This window comes from Bos javanicus, chromosome 4 (genome assembly GCF_032452875.1).
Source record: "Bos javanicus breed banteng chromosome 4, ARS-OSU_banteng_1.0, whole genome shotgun sequence".
NCBI classification, from domain to species: Eukaryota; Metazoa; Chordata; class Mammalia; order Artiodactyla; family Bovidae; genus Bos; species Bos javanicus.
Window position 1 is genome coordinate 119,968,824 of NC_083871.1, and position 21,008 is coordinate 119,989,831.

Genomic DNA, 21,008 nt, shown 5'->3' on the forward strand with positions numbered 1-21,008 from the left:
TCAAGCTCATATGGAACATTCACCAAGATAGGTCACGCATTAGGCCATGAAACACACCTTAATAAATTTAAAAGAATGGAAGTCCACACAGTGTCTTCTCTCAGATAACATGGAATTAAACTAGAGATCCATTACAGAAACATAACTGGAGAACTGAGAGATTAAATGATACACTACTAAAGAGCACATGGGCAAAGAGGAAACTTTAAGAGAGATTTTAAAATATTTTTAACTAAGTGAAAATGTAACACAGAAATTTGTGCCATGCAGCAAAAGCAATGCTTAATGGGTAATAATAATTTAAGGCACCAACTGAATATATTAGAAAAGAAAGAACATCCAAAATCAGTAATTAGGCTTCTACCTTAGGAAGCCAGAAAAAAAAAAAAAAGACTAAATTAAATCCAAAGCAGGCAAAAGACAAAAAATAATAAAAATTAGGACAGAAAGCAAAAAAATTTAAAAAAAGAAATCAATAGACGAAATCAAAGAAACTAAAATCTGGTTCTTTTGAAGATCAATAAAACCAATAAGCCTCTTTGTTGTTTAGTGGCTAGGTTGTGCCGACTCCTTTGTGACCCCGTGGTCTGAAGCCCACCAGGCTCCTCTGTCCATGGGATTTCCCAGGCAAGAATACTAGAGTGGGTTGCCATTCCCTTCGACAGGGGATCTTCCCCACCCAGGGAAGGAACCCAGGTCTCCTGCTTGGCAGGCAGATTCTCTACCACTGAGGCACTAGGAAAGCCCAACAAGCTTCTAGTCAGACTGGAAAAAAAAAAGAGGATACAAATTACTAATATCAGAAATGAAAGAGGGGACATGACTACAGATCCCATGGACATTATAAAAGATAATTAAGGAATACTATGCCCACAAAGTTGACAACCTAGATGAGATGGACCAAATTCCTGAAAGACACAGTCTGCCAAAACTATTTCAAGACGAAATAGACAATCTGAACAGCAAGTGAAAGTCACTCAGTCGTGTCCAATTCTTTGCGACCCCATGGACTGTACGGTCCATGGAATTCTCCAGGCCAGCATACTTGAGCGGGTAGACGTTCCCTTTTCCAGGGGATCTTCCCAGCCCAGGGATTGAACCCAGGTCTCCCACATTGCAGGCAGATTCTTTACCAGCTGAGCCATCAGGGAACCCCAAGAATACTGGAGTGGGTAGCCAATCCCTTCTCCAGTGGATCTTCTTGACCCAGGAATGGGACCAGGATCTCAAAAAATTGAATAAATGATTAATAACCTTCCAAAGCAACAGACCCAGATGGATTCACTGATGAATTAATTGTGCCAAATGTTTGAGGAAGAAGTTTACCAATTATTTACAGTCTCTTTCAGAAGAAAGAAGGGAAGGAATACTTTCTAACTCATTCTATGAGGCTAGCATTTCCCTAGTAGCAAAGCCAGACAAAAACATTACAAGGAAAGATAAATACAAAATGATCTCTCTCATGAGAGTCACTCAGTCATATCCGACTCTTTGCAACCCCACAAACTATACAGTCCATGGAATTCTCCAGGCCAGAATACTGGAGTGGGTAGCCTTTCCCTTCTCCAGGAGATCATCCCAACTCAAGGATCAAACCCAGGTCTCCCGCATTGCAGGTGGATTCTTTACCAAGTGACCCACAAGGGAAGCCCAAGAATACCGGAGTGGGTAGCCTATCCCTTCTCCAGTGGATCTTCCCCACCCAGAAATCGAACTGGGGCCTCCTGCATTGCAGGCAGATTCTTTACCAACTGAGCTATCAGGGAAATCCCACAGATGCAAAAACACTCAATAAAACATAAACTCAACAGTATATTAAAAAATTACATACCATGACCGACTGGGATTTATCCCAGGTATGCAAAGCTGGGTTAGTATCTGGAAATCAACTACTGTAACCTATCACATCAACAGGCTCAAAAAGAAAAATGATATGATCTGGTAAGTAGATGCAGAAAAGGTTTTTGACAAGATCCAACACCCACTATGATAAGAACTATTTGTAAATTGGGAGTAGTCGGGAACATCCTCAACTTGATAAAGAACGTCTACAGCTAACATTGTGCTTAATGGTGAGAAACAGGAAGCGTTCCCACTAAAATCTTGTATAAGACAAGTGGGTCCTTTCACCAGTCCCTTTCAGTATTGTACTGGAAGCCCTAGCTAATGCAGTAAGGTGAGAAAAGTAAAGACAGGTCTACAGATTGGCAAGAAGAAAAGACTGTCTTTGTTAAAAGTCAGCAATTTAGGATTTTGAAAGCCTTTCTTCTAAGGAGAAAGTAGATCTGAAAAGTGGTTTATTTCCCAGGCTTATATAAAACTAATTACCTGGTTCAAAGCCCTGTAATACCTAACCATACGGTGTTCAGAAAATAGAAGGAAAGCACTGCTTCTATGGCTGGTCTGAGAGTCAGACACAATTCAGAAAAGTCTACAGGAAATTGCACAGCATGTCAAAAACTGTACATAGCAATAGAAATACTTGGGAAAAACAGAGCAATGAACACATTCTTAGTAGTCCATGTGGCAGCAACTGGCCACCCAGAAAGTGGAAAACAATGCATGTTTCTTCAGTCTCTGGAGCGATCTTCCCATTCCCATCATGTATACTTGTAAACAGATAATTATATCCTGTGAATATCCATGGTTTCAAAAATATAGCAAACCACCAAATATAATCTGCTTAGATTTAAAGTCATATAAAGTGAGTTGTACGCCCTCACTTTTCCAGGGCAGAATCTCACCAGTAACAGTTTTGGTTTTGTTTTTAAAGACAGAATGGGGAAGCAATTAAAACATGCCCATGGGGTCTCGCCAATAGAAACATTTCTGTCCCTTCAATCCCCAGTTCTCTACCTGCTTGCAACTAGCAGAAATGGAAGCGAGATCTAATATATATTAAGGAACACCTAGGAGAGTTCAGATAATCACAGCTGGTGTGTAGCTACTGCTTTACCTTTCCAAGCTATCCTCCTCCAGAGTAATTTCCATGAATGTCTTTAGTTTTCTCTCAATACTAGCTGCAACATCCTTCACTTTTGAAGTCTTATGTTTACCTGTTAAAGACAGAAAAATTTTGAACACAACCAATCAAAAAGTACACGTACTTTTTCAATGCAGGTACAATTTTAGTTAAGACAAAGCCTCCTATCCTCACCTAAGTTAGTGCATCATTGACCTGTGGAACAGAAATAATTCCTTTAAAGGGATGCTAGAAGATCCAGTAAGGGATTACAAAAACACTTCTCACATCTGAGGTAGTTTTCAAAGGCATGATCCCATTCTGCTGCCCGTGCCATCAGACTTGATCATCACCATCTTCAACAGTAATGAAACTAACACATTTCAGAATCATCTCCTGCTTGGCTAACGTCTAAGTACTTATTAAGTACTAGGTGCTCATTCACTCCTCAATCTCCATTCACACATCCATGAGAAGAACGTCCTGCACCCACAGACTCTGCTCAGTCACCTCACACCCTCCACGTGGAGAACGTTCCTCACCCGCAGACTCTGCTCAGTCACCTCACACCCTCCGTGTGGAGAACGTCCCTCAAGCACAGATTCTCCTGTCACCTCACATGCTCCACGTGGAGAACGTCCCTCACCCGCAGACTCTGCTCAGTCACCTCACACCCTCCGTGTGGAGAACGTCCCTCACCTGCAGACTCTGCTCAGTCACCTCACACCCTCCGTGTGGAGAACGTCCCTCACCCGCAGACTCTGCTCAGTCACCTCACACCCTCCGTGTGGAGAACGTCCCTCACCCGCAGACTCTGCTCAGTCACCTCACACCCTCTGTGTGGAGAACGTCCCTCACCCGCAGACTCTCCTCAGTCACCTGACACCCTCCATGTGGAGAACGTCCCTCAAGCACAGATTCTCCTGTCACCTCACACGCTCCACGTGGAGAACGTCCCTCACCCGCAGACTCTGCTCAGTCACCTCACACCCTCCATGTGGAGAACGTCCCTCAAGCACAGATTCTCCTGTCACCTCACACCCTCCACGTGGAGAACGTCCCCCATGTGCAGACTCTGCTCAGTCACCTCACACCCTCTATGTGGAGAACATCCCTCACCTTGTCGATTGGCGCCCAGTAGACATGCCCTCAGGCAAGTCTTTCCAGATTCCCGGCTGGGGTCACACTAGCTACAAATTCCTGTCATGAATCTACAGCCATACTATGCATTCATGCTTATAGGAATAACTTGTTTTGCGAAGAGCCCCCTATGCATAATACCTAGAAAATAATTTCAACGTTACTAAAACTTGTCAAAAAATATAGAAACCCAACCGTAGTCACTTGCAGGGTTATTACTCTATTTTACACTTTGATAAGTATCTCAGAGGTATCTCTGATCATTTTTCCAATAGTATTTCAACTGGCTAGGATACTCAGAGTACACACAGTTAAAGCGAAACACAGATACCTAAAATATTAATACCAAAACACACTATCATTGGCAAAAATGATTCTGACTTTTAAACATACACGGCAAAGGCAATAAATGACGTATCAACAGAAATTTGGTCTGAGGTACAGAGAAGGAGACATAATGGGTCCTGGGAAGAGTGGACAGGAGCTGCGTTAGGGAAGTACTGTGATTCATGCTGGTACAGGGCAGCTGCACAGCAGACGCCCAGGCAGACAGCACACGTGTGGGACATGGAAAGCTGGGAGAAAGCGCCTTGAGAGCCTGACTGGCAGGGTACTCATTCCCAAACATTCTAAAGAGGATCTATGTAAGACACACTCAGCAGTATCCCAAACAATACAAGAGGAGACTCAACCAACCTTTATTAATTACCAAAATAATGTGCACAACAGCTGTGAGACATACTATGCCTTCAATATCCTCAGAAATGACACATGCCTTCAATTCATCTAAAAATGACCTGCAAAAAAGTAAAAAACAATTGCAATTACTCTATAGTATATCTTAATACTTTATAGAAAAACAAATAATAGCCAAGATTCATCAGTTCAGTTCAGTTCAGTCGCTCAGTCGTGTCCGACTCTTTGCGACTCCATGAATCACAGCACGCCAGGCCTCCCTGTCCATCACCAACTCCCAGAGTTCACTCAAACTTATGTCCATCGAGTCAGTGATGCCATCCAGTCATCTCATCCTCTGTTGTCCCCTTCTCCTCCTGCCCTCAATCCCTCCCAGCATCAGAGTCTTTTCTAATGAATCAACTCTTCACATGAGGTGGCCAAAGTACTGGAGTTTCAGCTTTAGCATTCCTTCCAAAGAAATCCCAGGGCTGATCTCCTTCAGAATGGACTGGTTGGATCTCCTTGCAGTCCAAGGGACTCTCAAGAGTCTTCTCCAACACCACAGTTCAAAGGCATCAATTCTTCGGCGCTCAGCTGTCTTCACAGTCCAACTCTCACATCCATACATGACTACTGGAAAAACCCATAGCCTTGAGTAGATGGACCTCTGTCGGCAAAGTAATGTCTCTGCTTTTGAATATGCTATCTAGGTTGGTCGTAACTTTCCTTCCAAGGAGTAAGGGTGTTTTAATATCATGGCTGCAATCACCATCTGCAGTGATTTTGGAGCCCCCAAAATAAAGTCTGACACTGTTTCCCCATCTATTTGCCATGAAATGATGGGACCAGATGCCATGATCTTTAGTTTTCTGAATCTTGAACTTTAAACTAACTTTTTCACTCTCCACTTTCACCTTCATCAAGAGGCTTTCTAGTTCTTCTTCATTTTCTGCCATAAGGGTGGTGTCATCTGCATATCTGAGGTTACTGATATTTCTCCCGGAAATCTTGATTCCAGCTGGTGTTCCTTCCAGTCCAGCGTTTCTCATGATGTACTCTGCATATAAGTTAAATAAGCAGGGTGACAATATACAGCCTTGACATACTCCTTTTCCTATTTGTAACCAGGCTCTTGTTCCATGTCCAGTTCTAACTGTTGCTTCCTGACCTGCATATAGGTTTCTCAAGAGGCAGGTCAGGTGGTCTGGTATTCCCATCTCTTTCAGAATTGTCCACAGTTTATTGTGGTCCACACAGTCAAAGGCTTTGGCTTAGTCAATGAAGCAGAAATAGATGTTTTGCTGGAACTCTCTTGCTTTTTCGATGATCCAGCGGATGCTGGCAATTTGATCTCTGGTTCCTCTGCCTTTTCTAAAACCAGCTTGAACATCAGGAATTTTACAGTTCACATATTGCTGAAGCTTGGCTTGGAGAATTTTGAGCATGACTTTACTAGTGTGTGAAATGAGTGCAATTGTGCGGTAGTTTGGGCATTCTTTGGCATTGCCTTTTTTGGGGATTGGAGTGAAAACTGACCTTTTCCAGTTCTGTGACCACTGCTGAGTTTTCCAAATTTGCTGACATATTGAGTGCAGCACTTTCACAGCATCATCTTTCAGGATTTGAAAGAGCTCAACTGGAATTCCATCACCTCCAGTAGCTTTGTTCATAGTGATGCTTTCTAAGGCCCACTTGACTTCACATTCCAGGATGTTTGGCTCTAGGTCAGTGATCACACCATCATGATTATCTTGGTCATGAAGATCTTTTTTGTACAGTTCTTCTGTGTATTCTTGCCACCTCTTCTTAATATCTTCTGCTTCTGTTAGGTCCATACCATTTCTGTCTTTTATTGAGCCCATCTTTGCATGAAATATTCCCTTGGTATCTCTAATTTTCTTGAAGAGATCTCTAGTCTTTCCCATTCTGTTGTTGTCCTCTATTTCTTTGCATTGATCGCTGAGGAAGGCTTTCTTATCTCTTCTTGCTATTCTTTGGAACTCTGCATTCAGATGCTTATCTCTTTCCTTTGCTCCTTTGCTTTTCGCTTCTCTTCTTTTCACAGCTATTTGTAAGGCCTCCCCCAGACAGCCATTTTGCTTTTTTGCATTTCTTTTCCATGGGGATGGTCTTGATCCCTGTCTCCTGTACAATGTCACGAACCTCCATCCATAGTTCATCAGGCACTCTATCAGATCTAGTCCCTTATTTCTCACTTCCACTGTATAATCATAAGGGATGTGATTTAGGTCATACCTGAATGGCCTAGTGGTTTTCCCTACTTTCTTCAATTTAAGTCTGAATTTGGCAATAAGGAGTTCAGGATCTGAGCCACAGTCAGCTCCTGGTGTTGTTTTTGTTGACTGTATAGAGCTTCTCCATCTTTGGCTGCAAAGACTATAATCAATCTGATTTTGGTGTTGACCATCTGGTGATGTCCATGTGTAGAGTCTTCTCTTGTGTTGTTGGAAGAGGGTATTTGCTATGACCAGTGCATTCTCTTGGCAAAACTCTATTAGCCTATGCCCTGCTTCATTCCGTACTCCAAGGCCAAATTTGCCTGTTACTCCAGGTGTTTCTTGACTTCCTACTTTTGCATTCCAGTCCCCTATAACGACAAGGACATCTTTTTTGGGTGTTAGTTCTTAAAGGTCTTGTAGGTCTTCATAGAACCGTTCAACTTCAGCTTCTTCAGCATTACTGGTTGGGGCATAGGCTTGGATTACTGTGATATTGAATGGTTTGCCTTGGAAACGAACAGAGATCATTCTGTCGTTTTTGAGATTGCATCCAAGTACTGCATTTCAGACTCTTTTGTTGACTATGATGGCTACTCCATTTCTTCTGAGGGATTCCTGCCCGCAGTAGTAGATATAATGGTCATCTGAGTTAAATTCACCCATTCCAGTCCATTTCAGTTCGCTGATTCCTAGAATGTGGACGTTCACTCTTGCCGTCTCCTGTTTGACCACTTCCAATTTGCCTTGATTCATGGACCTGACATTCCAGTTTCCTATGCAGTATTCCTGTTTACAGCATCGGACCTTGCTTCTATCACCAGTCACACCCACAACTGTGTATTGTTTTTGCTTTGGCTCCATGCCTTCATTCTTTCTGGAGTTATTTCTGCACTGATCTCCAGTAGCATATTGGGCACCTACTGACCTGGGGAGTTCCTCTTTCAGTATCCTATCATTTTGCCTTTTCATACTGTTCCTGGGGTTCTCAAGGCAAGAATACTGAAGTGGTTTGCCATTCCCTTCTCCAGTGGACCAGATTCTGTCAGATTCATCAAGCACCATGAATTCCAGTTTTCAGAGAATGGGAAATACCACGTGTCAGTAACATGGGAAAGTGATTAAAGTCTTTCCACACTCTTCACTGTAAGCATGACAAATCACATAGGTGAGACACTAAAATCAGATGCTGCTGCTAGAAAGAGAACAGCGATGTTCTGGCAAGTGAATGAAGCCCTCTGCATACTTATAATATCATAAGAAAGATTTAATGTGCTATTGAAAGATAATTCACAGCTGTTGAAATGATGCTTTTGAAGTCTGCAGCAAACATATCCACTACTGAAGGTCCACAGGTACCAGCTATCTGCAGGACTCGCCCTCGTGTGGCCCGTCAGTGCTGCATGTGCCACAAGACACCTGGCATCAGGTCAGGTGACACCACGTGGAGAGATGAGCACGTGCCCGGGAAAACTACACGGCGCTTAACCAAGCATCCCTGTCAGAAGCTGCAGTGCACAGTAACGCTGTAAACGTTTCCCTCTAAATGAACTCGAGTTACGATAAGCATAACCAGAGACTATGTGGATGAACGTTTCTTTCAGAAAGTTATAATTTCTCTTTGTAGAAGTATAATGCTAATATCTTGAGAGTAAAAGGAACAGAGCTAAAGTTACTGAGAGCTTACAGCCACAGGAGTAAGAAGACAGTAAAGAGAAAAGGATTACCTGACTAAATTTGGAGATTTTATTATTATTCCTATTAAACACCTTGAAAATGGTGGAAGGGCTGAAAGACCCTCTGGCGGGGTAAGCTCTTCCGTATCAGAAACCTAAAAAAAAAGTCAAGTTAGTAACATGAATCAAGACTGAGACTGGGCTAATCACTCATTTTATACTTCTCTGAACTTTCTTACAAACTTGAGAAAGGCTTTCCAGAAACTCAAAATAACTATTTTTGTTAACTTTTGCAATGGCTATCATAATCATGATTTGCAGTGGTGTCAATCAATTGGATAGAAGAAAAAAGACACATGTCACTTGACAAGCCCTCTGTCAAACACTCTTTGATTATCTTCTTTTGTCAACAATGTGTTTCTACAGTAAGCAAATTTAATTGTTATTCTTATTAGCCCAGATCAGGTTTTCTCAACTCAAACTTTTTCTATAAAGCAGTAAAACAGTAAATATTAAATAGTAAACATTTTAAACTTTTTGGCAAAATGATCTCAGCCGCAACTACTCAATTCTGCTGTCATAGCACAAAGCAGCCATAGGGAAAAAATGTAAACGAATGGGCCACAGTGCCACTGGTGGCCTCAGCTGTCAGCTGTGCCCCTCACAGGCCCGAGTAGCCTCCAGTTAGTAGGCTGTGTGTAGGCCAGGAAGCACGCTCCTAAACCAAAATGATCTCCCTTCAAGCTTTCAGGAGGGCCTGAAACTGTTAATGTCCTACAATTTCGTCAACTTCTTTTATATTTGTGATTTCATAATACAAAATTTGTACCAATTATATGTTTGCATTTATATATTTCGATGGTATTTCCTGTCAGATTTCTCCTTTCCATACTGAGAGAAAACACTGCTATTTACTGTCTTGCGGCATTGCTCATGCCCTCACACACTAGCATCAGGACTCCAGGCCATGACAGAGCACGCTTTATTGTGAGCTGAATTATCGTCCTGATTATGTCAGCCTTGAACCAAGCAGGCTAATCATATGAAACAGGCTCCTGCCAGGAACTGACCAGTCCTTTATGGACTAGGAGCAAACTATCTGTCTAAACTGATATTACAGATTCAAACTTCCTGTGCTTAAAAGAAAAAGTAAGGTTTATGTATCACATGGCAGTCAGAGATGTGAGCTGCTCCAGAAGCAGCACCAGGGCACTCTCACACCCTGCTCACCGCTGAGCACGGCCGTGAACACAAACCATCCGTGGAACCGTGAGGTGCAGCCATGTAACAAGCGGACCTCCCGCGGTACCTGAGCTCTGAAAAACACCTAGAGAAAGACAAAGACGTGCTGCCAGCAGAAAACAGCCTCTTCAGTAGCCAAAACGAGACACAGCAGCTTCAGGACAACACACCTTCCGGAGCCAGTGGCTTATCTCAACCACAGACGCAGCGATCAGGGTGGAGAACACGCCCCGGTGAACAGGCTTGTCCACATGCCAGGACTGCACGGTGCTGATGAATTCATGCAGAGGAGTCTGAACAGAGTAAAGGAGCTACAAGAAACACATCAGTCACCGTTAGTCCTTAACAGTCACCGTCAGGGATGCAGCCTCCTCGGGTCTCCGCGGGGCCGAGGCCCGTCCCACCTGACGACCCTGCTGCCCACGCCCTCCTCTCTGGTGCTGGAGACGACACACAGCCCGAAGGCCCTGGGCAGTAACTTGAACACACTCTACCCCAGAGCAGAGAAAAACTCCGAGAACAGGAGCATCAGCAACATTAATAAAGTTCTCAAAACGAAAGAGGAAGAAATATCACTGACATTAAGGGAAGACACCCACTATGAGGCCATGTGTTCTGAACAAAGCTGCACAGCCAATAGTGAGAAAAAAAAATTCTGGCACAAATTACATGAACAGATCACACACACCTGAACCAACTCATCAAAAACAGGACTTCTTCAAACTAACAGAAAATATGGCCAATGACCTTCAATTCCCTCTACAAGCTAAAGGCAGAATGAAATGGAAAGTTTCAATAACTCATAAACATCCTCCCACTGAAGCATTTTTTAAATCTGCGCTCCTAGCAGCTGAGTACTCACAAGCTACTGCAAGTAGCTCTCTGCTTCTGTCCGGCCGAGCAGAAGAGCTCTTGGGCCAATGGCCTGCTGACCCGAACTGCCAACACGGTCCCCAGACCAGCACTCAGAGGTGGGCTCCTGGCCCCCCAGCCTCCCCCCAAGAGCACACTTCCCCAGGGAGAGGGGGCAGCACCAGTGGAAAGGGGCACTGGGCAGCCGCCTCCTGCTGCATGGCACCTCCCCGCAACGCCGACAGCACCCATGGGCTCCGGGGCCTGCAGGCCTGGCTCCACGCCCTGGGCCGCCAGCTGGGCGCTGCCTCTCTAGTTCTGAACCTGCCGGTGGAGAAGCCCACACCTGCAAACCCTCTTCTGGCTGCTTCTTGAAGCTCCACGCCATGCACTCCAGCATCTGCTGAAATACTTTCTGGACCATGTCAAACACCACGGCGACCTCTTCCTCCGAGTCTGTTTTCCACGTCAAGGAACTTCCAGTTATCTCTTTCAGAATGCCGAGAAGCAATGAAACATAAAAGAATCCCTTCACTGGAAACAAAGTTGGGAAAATCTGTTGTTTAATCACACAATTTAGTTGAAATTATTACATTTTTCACTTAACACATATATCATGGTAACTTAGAGGAGTGTTTCTGGTGAGCCAGTACCAAGTTGAGCAGATTAATATAAAATCTGACATCCACACAACTGGCTCCTTTTATCAGACACAAAGCCACTGTCCTCACAAACAGCGCGGGCGGACGCAGCTCGTGTGGACAGCGCGGCTCCCGCGGCCCCTGGTGCGGGGCGTGTCTGCTCCCCACGTGACGGCAACACTGCCAGCGAGTCTGAGAGGAAAGGCCTGAGAGCCTCATGACCAAAGACCTGTTTCTGTTTGCAACAAAACTCTAAAAGATGAGCTCATAGCAGATTCTCTCCCGGGAAGTGCTGATTATTAAAATATCTAAATACGAAGATCATTTCAGCTTGGTCCAAGGTAAGGTTAGAAGCTTAGGGCCTTATACTTGAGGGGAACAGACAATTCTATGTAATAAATCCACCTACATCGGAGATATAAAAATTTCCAAGGAGCTAATTAGAATTTTAGAAGTGTTAAAAATAGATTCAATCCTTGTGTGCTGCTACGTCACGTCGGTTGTGTCTGACTTTGTGACCCCCTGAAGTGCAGCCCACAGGCTTCTTTGTCCATGGGATTCTTTGGGCAAGAATCCTGGAGTGGGTCGCCATGCCCTCCTCCAGGGGGTCTTCCAAACCCGGGGTCGAGCCTGCATCCCTCGCGTCTCCGGCACTGGCAGGCGGGTTCTTTGCCACCAGTGCCACCTGGGAAGCCCAGATTCAATCCTTAGGGGAAATAATTACTAGATGACAAATTGAGTTACCCAAACGCAAATCATTTTTAATGTTTCAACAATTAGGCTTAGATTTATTTATTCTAGAGTATTTGTTTGTTTATTTGGCTGTGCTGGTCTTTGTTGTGGCATGTGGTATCTAGTTCCCTGACCAGGGACTGAACCTGGGCTCCCTACACCGGCAGCAGGGAGTAGTCAGCCACTGGACCACCAGGGAAGACCCTAAATTTAAGATGAAAGTGAGACTTATAATGAATTAAACAAAGCAAAAAGTCAGATCTTAAAACAAAAAAAAATTCTTCTATTTAATATTTAGCCCCTGTGGGTATTTTAAACAAATAATGTATTAATCCTACTGAAGCCCCTTAGTTACAGATAAGGAAACATATAATCAGGACAGCAGAGCAAGGCAACTGGCACCCAGCTCGGGTGCAGGCCAGCCACCACCCCAGGGACAGCAGCACAGGGAGGAAGCTGCTGTGGGGTCTGAGGCCAAGCCATGTCTGAGGTCTGCACAATGATGCTCAAGACCACACAAGACCCCAGGAGACTAATGCAAACTTACTGTTGGATTTGCTCAATGGTCATACCATTTTCAGTCTCTTCTAGCAAGTGTCTGAGTTAGAGCCATTTGAACCCCTCCTTCCCAAGCCTCTGCGGCTCTCAGAGGAGCACGCACAGCTCCAGCTGTGGAGCGTGCCTACGTGGCAGCGGCTGGGGAGGCCGCGGGGCGGGGCTCACGGCAGCAGGCTCTCAGCCAGAGCCTGGCCCGAGGCCAAGGGGACAGCCTGGGCCCCACACTCCTCCTGCCATTGGGCGAGGGGCTGCAAGAACCTGCCCGATCCTGGGGGGCTCCAGATAACCCTCAGCCCAGATGGCCTGAGGGCAGCCAACTTCCCAGGCACTCTCTGAGCACGTACCACCTGGCACCTCCCCCAAGGCAGGTGTAGACACAACGGTGTCAGTCACCAGGGCCACACTGTCACCCCATCCTCAGGGTGACAACAACCTCCCAGGGGTCCCAGGGTGGGGGGCCATTAAACAACTCCTGACTCACAGGCAGACGGCGAGCACTCTTTTGTGAGCTCTGCCCACCGACACCCGATGGGAGCAGCAGACAGGTGACCACGCAGCGCAGTCGTCCACAACCACACAGCCCCCAGAGGAGAAGCCTAAGACCCCGCCAGAAATGCTGCACTTGTCAGGCCAGTACCAAAAGTACCATGAACTTCCTGGCTGCCTCAGCCTGTTAATTCCTTTTTTGATGTAAACCAGTTTGTCATACCGGAGAAGGCAGTGGCAGCCCACTCCAGTACTCTTGCCTGGAAAATCCCATGGACAGAGGAGCCTGGTAGGCTGCAGTCCATGGGGTCACTAAGAGTCGGACACGACTGAGCGACTTCCCTTTCACTTTTCACTTTCATGCATTGGAGAAGGAAATGGCAACCCATTCCAGTGTTCTTGCCTGGAGAATCCGGGGACGGGGAGCCTGGTGGGCTGCCGTCTATGGGGTCACACAGAGTCGGACACGACTGAGCGACTTCACTTTCACTTTTCACTCTCATGCATTGGAGAAGGAAATGGCAACCCACTCCAGTGTTCTTGCCTGGAGAATCCGGGGACGGGGAGCCTGGTGGGCTGCCGTCTGTGGGGTCACAGTGTTCTTGCCTGGAGAGTCCCGGGGACGGGGCGCCTGCTGGCTGCCATGTGTGGGGCCGTGCGGAGTCGGACACGACTGAGTGACTTAGTAGTAGGAGTAGTTTGTTATATGTCTGTCACTCAAAAGGGAGAGCCCCGCAGAGGGAGGCACTGCTTCTTACTGTGAGTCGCTCTTAACTAGTCCTTTAACAAACTAGGTACCTGTTTGCATGATTCCAAGGCTCCACTGTAGAAGATGCGTCTGAAACTTGCAGTCGCCAAGGCCAACCATGATGACATCCTTACACACGGTCAGGTAGGTCTGGAAGAGAGACAGACACGCTGCTGTGACCTCCTCACAGAGGCCAGAGGGGCCGCGCGCAGCTGGCGCAGCTCCTAGTACCTAAGGGGCTGCCGGGTGCATCGCAGGAAGGCGCTCACAGAGCGGTCTCCATACAGACACATCGGTTCTCAGTTTTCTTTCCATAGGAAATCTAGAAACACATGTTCTGTAATTCCAAAAACAGCACCTGTTACCTGTACTGTGTAAAATTGCATTAAAATTACACAGTTTGTGCTTTGCAAAAGATAAACTCTGGACACTCAGAGGCTAGCGTAGGTACTCAAGAAAGCAGCATTACTGACTGAAGTCACAGTTCAGATTGGAAATGAGACCCGGAAGCCCATCACAATGGAGCAGGGTTTCCATGTCCCAAGACTCCTAACCTGGATAATCTGCTGATAAACCACCCTGTGAAGCTTCAGGTATTCTTCGTCTTGATCGCAAATGAAAGATAAAACTTTGCTTTCTAACCAAGACCCGGTGTCTTCCAAAGTGGACAGGTACACTTTGCCTTCTGAGCAGAACTGCCCAAAAACAAGAGCAGACAGGTCAGCGTGGAACCCCGGGCCCACTCAGCCCACACCCCACCCCGAGCCACAGACACACCTTGTGCTGAAGATGGATGCTCAGCCGACAGTACAGGCTGAAGGCCCGCAGCGCGGTGCCCTCACTCAGGCGCGGAGGGCTGCCATCTGGCGTCTGCAGAATGGACTCCAGATTCCCCTGCAGAACAGGACTCCTCAGGCCGGGCTCTGGCCGAGCAGCCCGCACGGGAGGCGAGGACACCGTGGCCCGGAGTGCCGGGCAGGTACAGCACCGTGGGGCGGCCTGAGAAGCCCGCGCCTCCTCCCTCCGCCAGGCCTCCCGCAGAGTGGCAAAACCACAGCTCTTCACGGGCGCTTCCCCCGGGACCCAGGACTGAGCTCTGCTGGCTCATGCCTCCCATACCCCCGCCCACCCCACCCGCTGCTAGTGCGTGGGGGCCTCCGGCACGATAGAATCGGGCAGCAGCAGCCAGGGCGGGCCTGCAGAGACAGCCGCAGAGAAAGGGGATGAACCCACAGGACTGCACACAAAGAGCCCGGGGTGGCCCGCCCCAAACTCGGGGGGCTGGAGCCCCCACAGCCATGCGAGGAGGAGAGCGAGGGGCCTGGGTGGTGGGCAGCCTCCTGCCCACAGCCAGTTCCGGCAGGCAGGCTCACCCGCGGAGGCAGGCAGGACAGGACACTGAGCTCTGAAGAGACCTGGTAGAAAGAGCCGGGCCCAGAAATGTGCACCCGGTCCCCTCCCGCCCCCGGGTGAAAAACGACACTACAACACGGAAAACTCGGCTCTGACTTCATCAGTCAACGTCCACGGAGCCTGTGTCTGTTCTACAAAACTACCTTGGATGTTTCAAGTGCTTTCAAAAGACAGTTCAGCTTCTTCTGGGGTGCAGAGAGGAGGCACTCGCGGTTCTTGGGGTGGGTCAGCAAATACTCCACGTAGACCAGCGCCAGCCCAGGTTTGACTGGACACGGGTCCTGGACCCGTACTTTCCGCTTGGAGGCTGAGTTACCCTGAGGGGCAGGGAGAGACCGGCAGGAGGAGAGCCGTGAGCCCTGGCACGCCGCCCCCGGCGGAGCGCAGCAGGAAGACCCCTACCTTGCTCTGAGGCGGCTCCTCGGGCAGCCAGTCGCAGACGAGCTCCAGGACGTGCCCCACGTGGCCCCAGGAGCAGAGGCAGTCGAGCAGGATGCAGTAGGTCCTGTCGGCGGTCCCCTCCTCCTGGTTCCTCAGTGTGGAAATCACACCGCAGCTGAAAGGGCCACACATACACAATCACGTCTGTATCTCGATAACAACTACTCATTTTCCTAAAAGGTGGGGAAAATGGAGAAGCTAAAAGCTGAGGGACACAAAGCCTTCCTATCATGGGAGCATGCAGACACCCTCCACTGCAGGAAAAATGCACCGTTTTCCACAGTCACTGGCGGGGTAAGTTCCAGGACACATGGTGACTCTGCAGGCAGAGTCGGGGACCCAAGCCCGCGCAGCCTGGACGTGAGGTGCCAGGCACCCGCAGGCACATACAGACCCTAGTCCTTTGCTTCTGTGCTGCCTCTGTCAGACTGTAAAGATGCTTCATTTTGGGGAAATAATTTGTTTAGCATCAAAACATTTATTTTTAAATACATATGAATAAAAATAAGTAACTTTACTGAGTTAATAATCAACACTCTAAAGCAACACTGCCCAATAAAATATAACATGAGCCACAAAAACAGGCCAGTGTATCATTTTAAAGGTTCTAGTAACCCTATCTAGAAAGGAAGACTGATTTCAGTAATACATCAGCCCAGCCCACCCGCAACACTAAGACGCAGTCACCGTAGAAATCCACGATGCAGCACGTCACAGCCCTCTTCCCACACAAGACCTGGAGTCTGCGCTCGCAGCTCATCCCCGCTCAACCCGCGTCCCAGGCGCTCAGAGCCACGTGTGGCTGCAGCTCCGCGGCGGCTCAACTCAGACCGCGCGTCCCCACCTGCATTTGGACGAGTCCCGGCGCTCAGCGCCCCGGGCCCTGGAAGCCGCTGCCCTGCCCTCCCGCCTGCAGGCCGCGCGGGCATCGCTGGGGAGACCAGAGGGCGGGGAGCAGGCACCTGAAGGTGGGCACGGCCGGGGCAGGCATCAGGGACGCCAGCACGCACAGAGGGGCCTTGCAGCGCTCGTCCTGGGGGCAGGAAAAGACAGAGATGGGGCGTGAGCGCTGCGGCCCACGGGCCCCACCCTCAGGACCCACCTCAGGGCCGCTGGGAGGAACAGCACACCACAGGACCCGACCCCTGCGAGGCGCCAGGTGTGCTGGGTCTTCTCAGGCTTTCGCAGGACGCTTCCCTACTTTCTGTGATGTGTCGTTTGTGCAAATACTTATTAAACACCCACTGTGTACCAGGAGACCCTGGGGACACAGCAGTGGCCAGAACAGACGAAAGTCCTTGCTGTGAAGGCACTGACTTGTGAAAGAAAAAAAACAACAATCCTCTGTACCTGGTGTGTCCTCAGTATAAAACTCAAGAAAATGAAGCTAATCAGAAAAGTTCTTAAAGTAATCAGAACACCTTCGGAAGACAGAGCAGTGCAACGGAGCTACCTGGCCAAGCCCAGGTCCCAGAAGAGCCCACAACCCAGCCAGCAGGGACCAGCAGGGAGAAGGGCTGCTCTCCGGGTGGGGCTGGCAGGGACCTGTGAGGACAGCACACGGGCCCCCGGCGGCACTTTGCACACGGCAGCCACCTCACCACAACCGTCCCTGTCGCCGTAATATGGCCGACAGGCCAGATGTCACCCAGATCACTAATAAGAAATACCCTCAGATGGCGACACAACCAGAGAAGATGGGTCCTAAAAGGAAGAGAAACAACAATTTTCCTGAAATATAAACAGGAGCAAACTCACAGTTCTGTAAATAATCTGCATTCAGGCAGAGTGAACCCACCCTCACCCCCAACTCCCAATACACAAAACGTTTTCTTAATGTCACAACAGACAGTTGATCGCTACTCCCGATTCTGCTCTAAGCGTGGCTCACAGACGGTTTACCCACTGACAGGAAGACCACAGGGTTCTCGGATGGACTGAAGGCAGAAAGGCTCTCTGGTCAGGATCGCTCTGGATTAAAACACTTAATGAACCGCCTGCCTTTCCACAGACACTCCCAGGGCACACTGTTCTTCTGTCCTCTCATCCAGGACCTGACCTCCTCCGCGTTTTATCTACTTCTCAGCCTAGTGTGACTGTCTGAGCCTGTAAACGTCCCAGTGATGGGGCAGCCTTCACCCTTCACCTTCACAAACAGGTCACGTTGGCATTTCAGCGGCAGAATGGAGCGTGGAGACCTAACAGTCACAGAAATACAGCTCCAAAAGCTAAAAGGTCTAAGGTCACACAAGCAGTTGTAGAAGAACCAGAAGTAAACCTTCCCAAGAGAAGACTGATTCCTAAGACCTGTGACCGTTCTATATTTAAGCCACGCTTTCTTTGTAATTGGAAACAAACCTGACTTTTACATAGCAGTTTTATCTCCATTAGTTCTGAAGTACGGCCTTTGTTCAGAGAGGAGGTCTCCTTCACTTAAGCAGAAGATACACACACGGTGTGTCTGCCCCAGTAACACAGACACGACTCGAAGGCCTCAGAGACAGGCGCGCACCGGTGCCGCCCGAGGCCCCACGCCCGGGCGTGGTGCGTCCTGGATGTTCAGCCTCCTCTCTCTCAACTCCCAGCACATCAAACTAGATTCTAAAACCGGGTCGCAGGCCATTAGCAACGGAAGACCAGAGCCGCCTGGACACGCGCTGGGGCGGAGGCTGGAGGCTGCCCGGCCCCACCATGCAGGGCGAGCGCCGCGGGTCCCGGCGGCAGCTGGCTCAGCCCTGCGCAGGGGGGCTGCCCCGCTGCTCCTGGCGGCCGTCTTACCGTGAACACTCGCATGTACTGCGGCAGCACTGAGGCAAACTTGTCGACAGTGTACACTCGGGCCTCCTTGTTATTCTCCAGGCTCCTGTGAATGCTCCTCCAGAGAATCACCACGATCTCCAGCAGCCCTGCCATAGACGCGGCATCGCTCACTGACAGCGTCTGGTCCAGAGCCTAAGACAAAAATCACTGACTGTGAAAGAACGAAGCACCGCGACCGCTAAGGGAACAGCGCTGTCTTTAACAGCACGTCTCAGATTCCAGCCCTGAGGCAGCAATGCAAAGGACAGGCAGGCAGAACCCCCAAGGGTGCGGTGTGCTGTCTGAGGGGTCCACCGTCCCCAACCCAGGGCTGCTCCAGCTTGGTTTCAAGTCGCAGGCCTACACGCGCCTTCCAAGCCCGGCTGGCCTGGGACAACAGCACCGCTGTGTCCTGAGGGCTTCTGGGGACTCCTCCGTGTTTGTGGGGTGGAAGCCCACACCCCATCACCACCTCCAAGTGCAAAGGATGATTCGTTTCAAGTGCTGGGATTTCTGTGCTACTCAAATGGAATGGGAAAAGACACAGGGAGCAAATGAACTGAACTAAAGAGGGTGCCTTTTCACTACCATTCACGGGGTTCTCAAGGCAAGAATGTTGCTACTCCCTTCTTCAGTGGACCATGCTTTGTCAGCCGTGAAATTAAAAGATGCTTGCTCCTTGGAAGAAAGGCTATGACAAACCTTGTCAGGATATTAAAAAGCAGAGGCATTACTTTGCCAAAAAAGGTCTATCTAGTCAAAGCCACGGTTTTCCCACTAGTCATATACAGATGCGAGAGTTGGACTACAAAGAAGGCTGAGCACCGAAGAACTGACACTTTCAAACTGTGGTGTTGGAGAAGACTCTTGAGAGTCCCTTGGACTGCAAGGAGATCAAGTCAGTCCATCCTAAAGGAAACCAGTCCTGAATATTCATTGGAAGGACTGATGCTGAAGCTGAAGCTCCAATACTTTGGCCACCTGATATGAAGAACTGACTCACTGGAAAAGATCCTCATGATGCTGGGAGAGATTGAAAGCAGGAAGAGAAGGGGGTGGAAGACGATGAGATGGTTGGATGGCATCACTGACTCAAATGAGTCTGAGTAAGCTCTGGGAGATGGTGAAGAACAGGGAAGCCTGGCATGCTGCAGTCCGTGGTGTCACAAAGAGTCAGACATGACTGAGTGACTGAACAACAAAAGAGGGTGTACAGAAAACACAAGAACAGTTGCTATGCAAAGGTAGGTTTTTCAATAGGCTCTTAAAACTTGGAACGACTTATGGCTAAATTTAAAAACAGTAAAACTATTAAAGGGTTAGAAAATACTATGTGAATGACAAAAATAACAAAATTTCAACGTGGATTTTAGTTTTTACATTCTAACATTAGACATAGCAATCTTATCATTAAAGTCCCCAAGAAAGGCACCACTTTTCCTTTACAAAAATATGCTAAGTTCCAAAGATTTCATTAAAGCAGAGATTTTTAGTAGATAGCAATGGGAAAAAGTAAAAGAATAAACTCAGAAACTTTTGCTTTTAGCCATTGTATGTTCTTAGAATGACAACATCCAGATACCAATTTGTATTTCTTTTCTACTACCAGTTATAATCAGTTCAGTTCAGTTCAGTCGCTCAGTGGGGTCCAACTCTTTGCAACCCCATGGACTGCAGCATGCCAGGCCTCCCTGTCCATCACCAACTCCCGAAGCTTGCTCAAACTCACAGCCATCGAGTCCAACCATCCAACCATCTCATCCTCTGTTGTCCCCTTCTCCTCCTGCCTTCAATCTTTCCCAGCATCAGGGTCTTCTCCAATGAGTCAGTTCTTCACATTAAGTGGTCAAACGATTGGAGTTTCATCTTCAGCATCAGTCCTTCCAATGAATATTCAGGACTGATTTCCTTTAGGAGGGACTAGCTGGATCTCCTTACTCTCCAAGGGACTCTCAAAAGTTTTCTCCAACACCACAGTTCAAAAGCATTAGTTTTTCAGCACTTTATGGTATCTCAGCTTTCTTTATGGTCCAACTCTCACATCCATACATGACGACTGGAAAAACCATAGACAGCTTTAACTTAGATGGACCTTTGCTGGCAAAGTAATGTTTCTGCTTTTTAATATGATGTCTAGGTTGGTCTGACTCATTGGAAAAGACTCTGATGCTGGGAGGGATTGGGGGCAGGAGGAAAAGGGGACGACAGAGGATGAGATGGCTGGGTGGCATCACTGACTCGATGGACATGAGTCTGAGTGAACTCCGAGAGTTGGTGATGGACAGGGAGGCCTGGCGTGCTGCCAATTCATGGGGTCGCAAAGAATCGGACACGACTGAGCGACTGAACTGAACTGAACTAGGTTGGTCATAGCTTTGCTTCCAAGAGCAAGCACCTTTTAAT

At 48.0% G+C, this 21,008-nt stretch overlaps 1 protein-coding gene across 3 annotated transcripts in view; it reads right to left on the reverse strand.

Moving 5' to 3' along the window:
* NCAPG2 (non-SMC condensin II complex subunit G2) overlaps positions 1-21,008 on the reverse strand; it is a 72,612-nt gene that overhangs the window by 6,437 nt on the left and 45,167 nt on the right. For all 3 annotated transcript variants that reach the window (XM_061415346.1, XM_061415347.1, XM_061415345.1), the window contains 12 exons: positions 18,585-18,758; positions 16,769-16,839; positions 15,768-15,921; positions 15,509-15,682; positions 14,730-14,846; positions 14,507-14,647; positions 14,003-14,102; positions 11,134-11,321; positions 10,106-10,246; positions 8,745-8,848; positions 4,799-4,899; positions 2,957-3,056 (listed from right to left, as the gene is read on the reverse strand). In XM_061415346.1, coding sequence (XP_061271330.1) covers positions 2,957-3,056; positions 4,799-4,899; positions 8,745-8,848; positions 10,106-10,246; positions 11,134-11,321; positions 14,003-14,102; positions 14,507-14,647; positions 14,730-14,846; positions 15,509-15,682; positions 15,768-15,921; positions 16,769-16,839; positions 18,585-18,758 — 1,565 coding nt within the window. The remainder of the gene's footprint in view (positions 1-2,956; positions 3,057-4,798; positions 4,900-8,744; positions 8,849-10,105; positions 10,247-11,133; positions 11,322-14,002; positions 14,103-14,506; positions 14,648-14,729; positions 14,847-15,508; positions 15,683-15,767; positions 15,922-16,768; positions 16,840-18,584; positions 18,759-21,008) is intronic.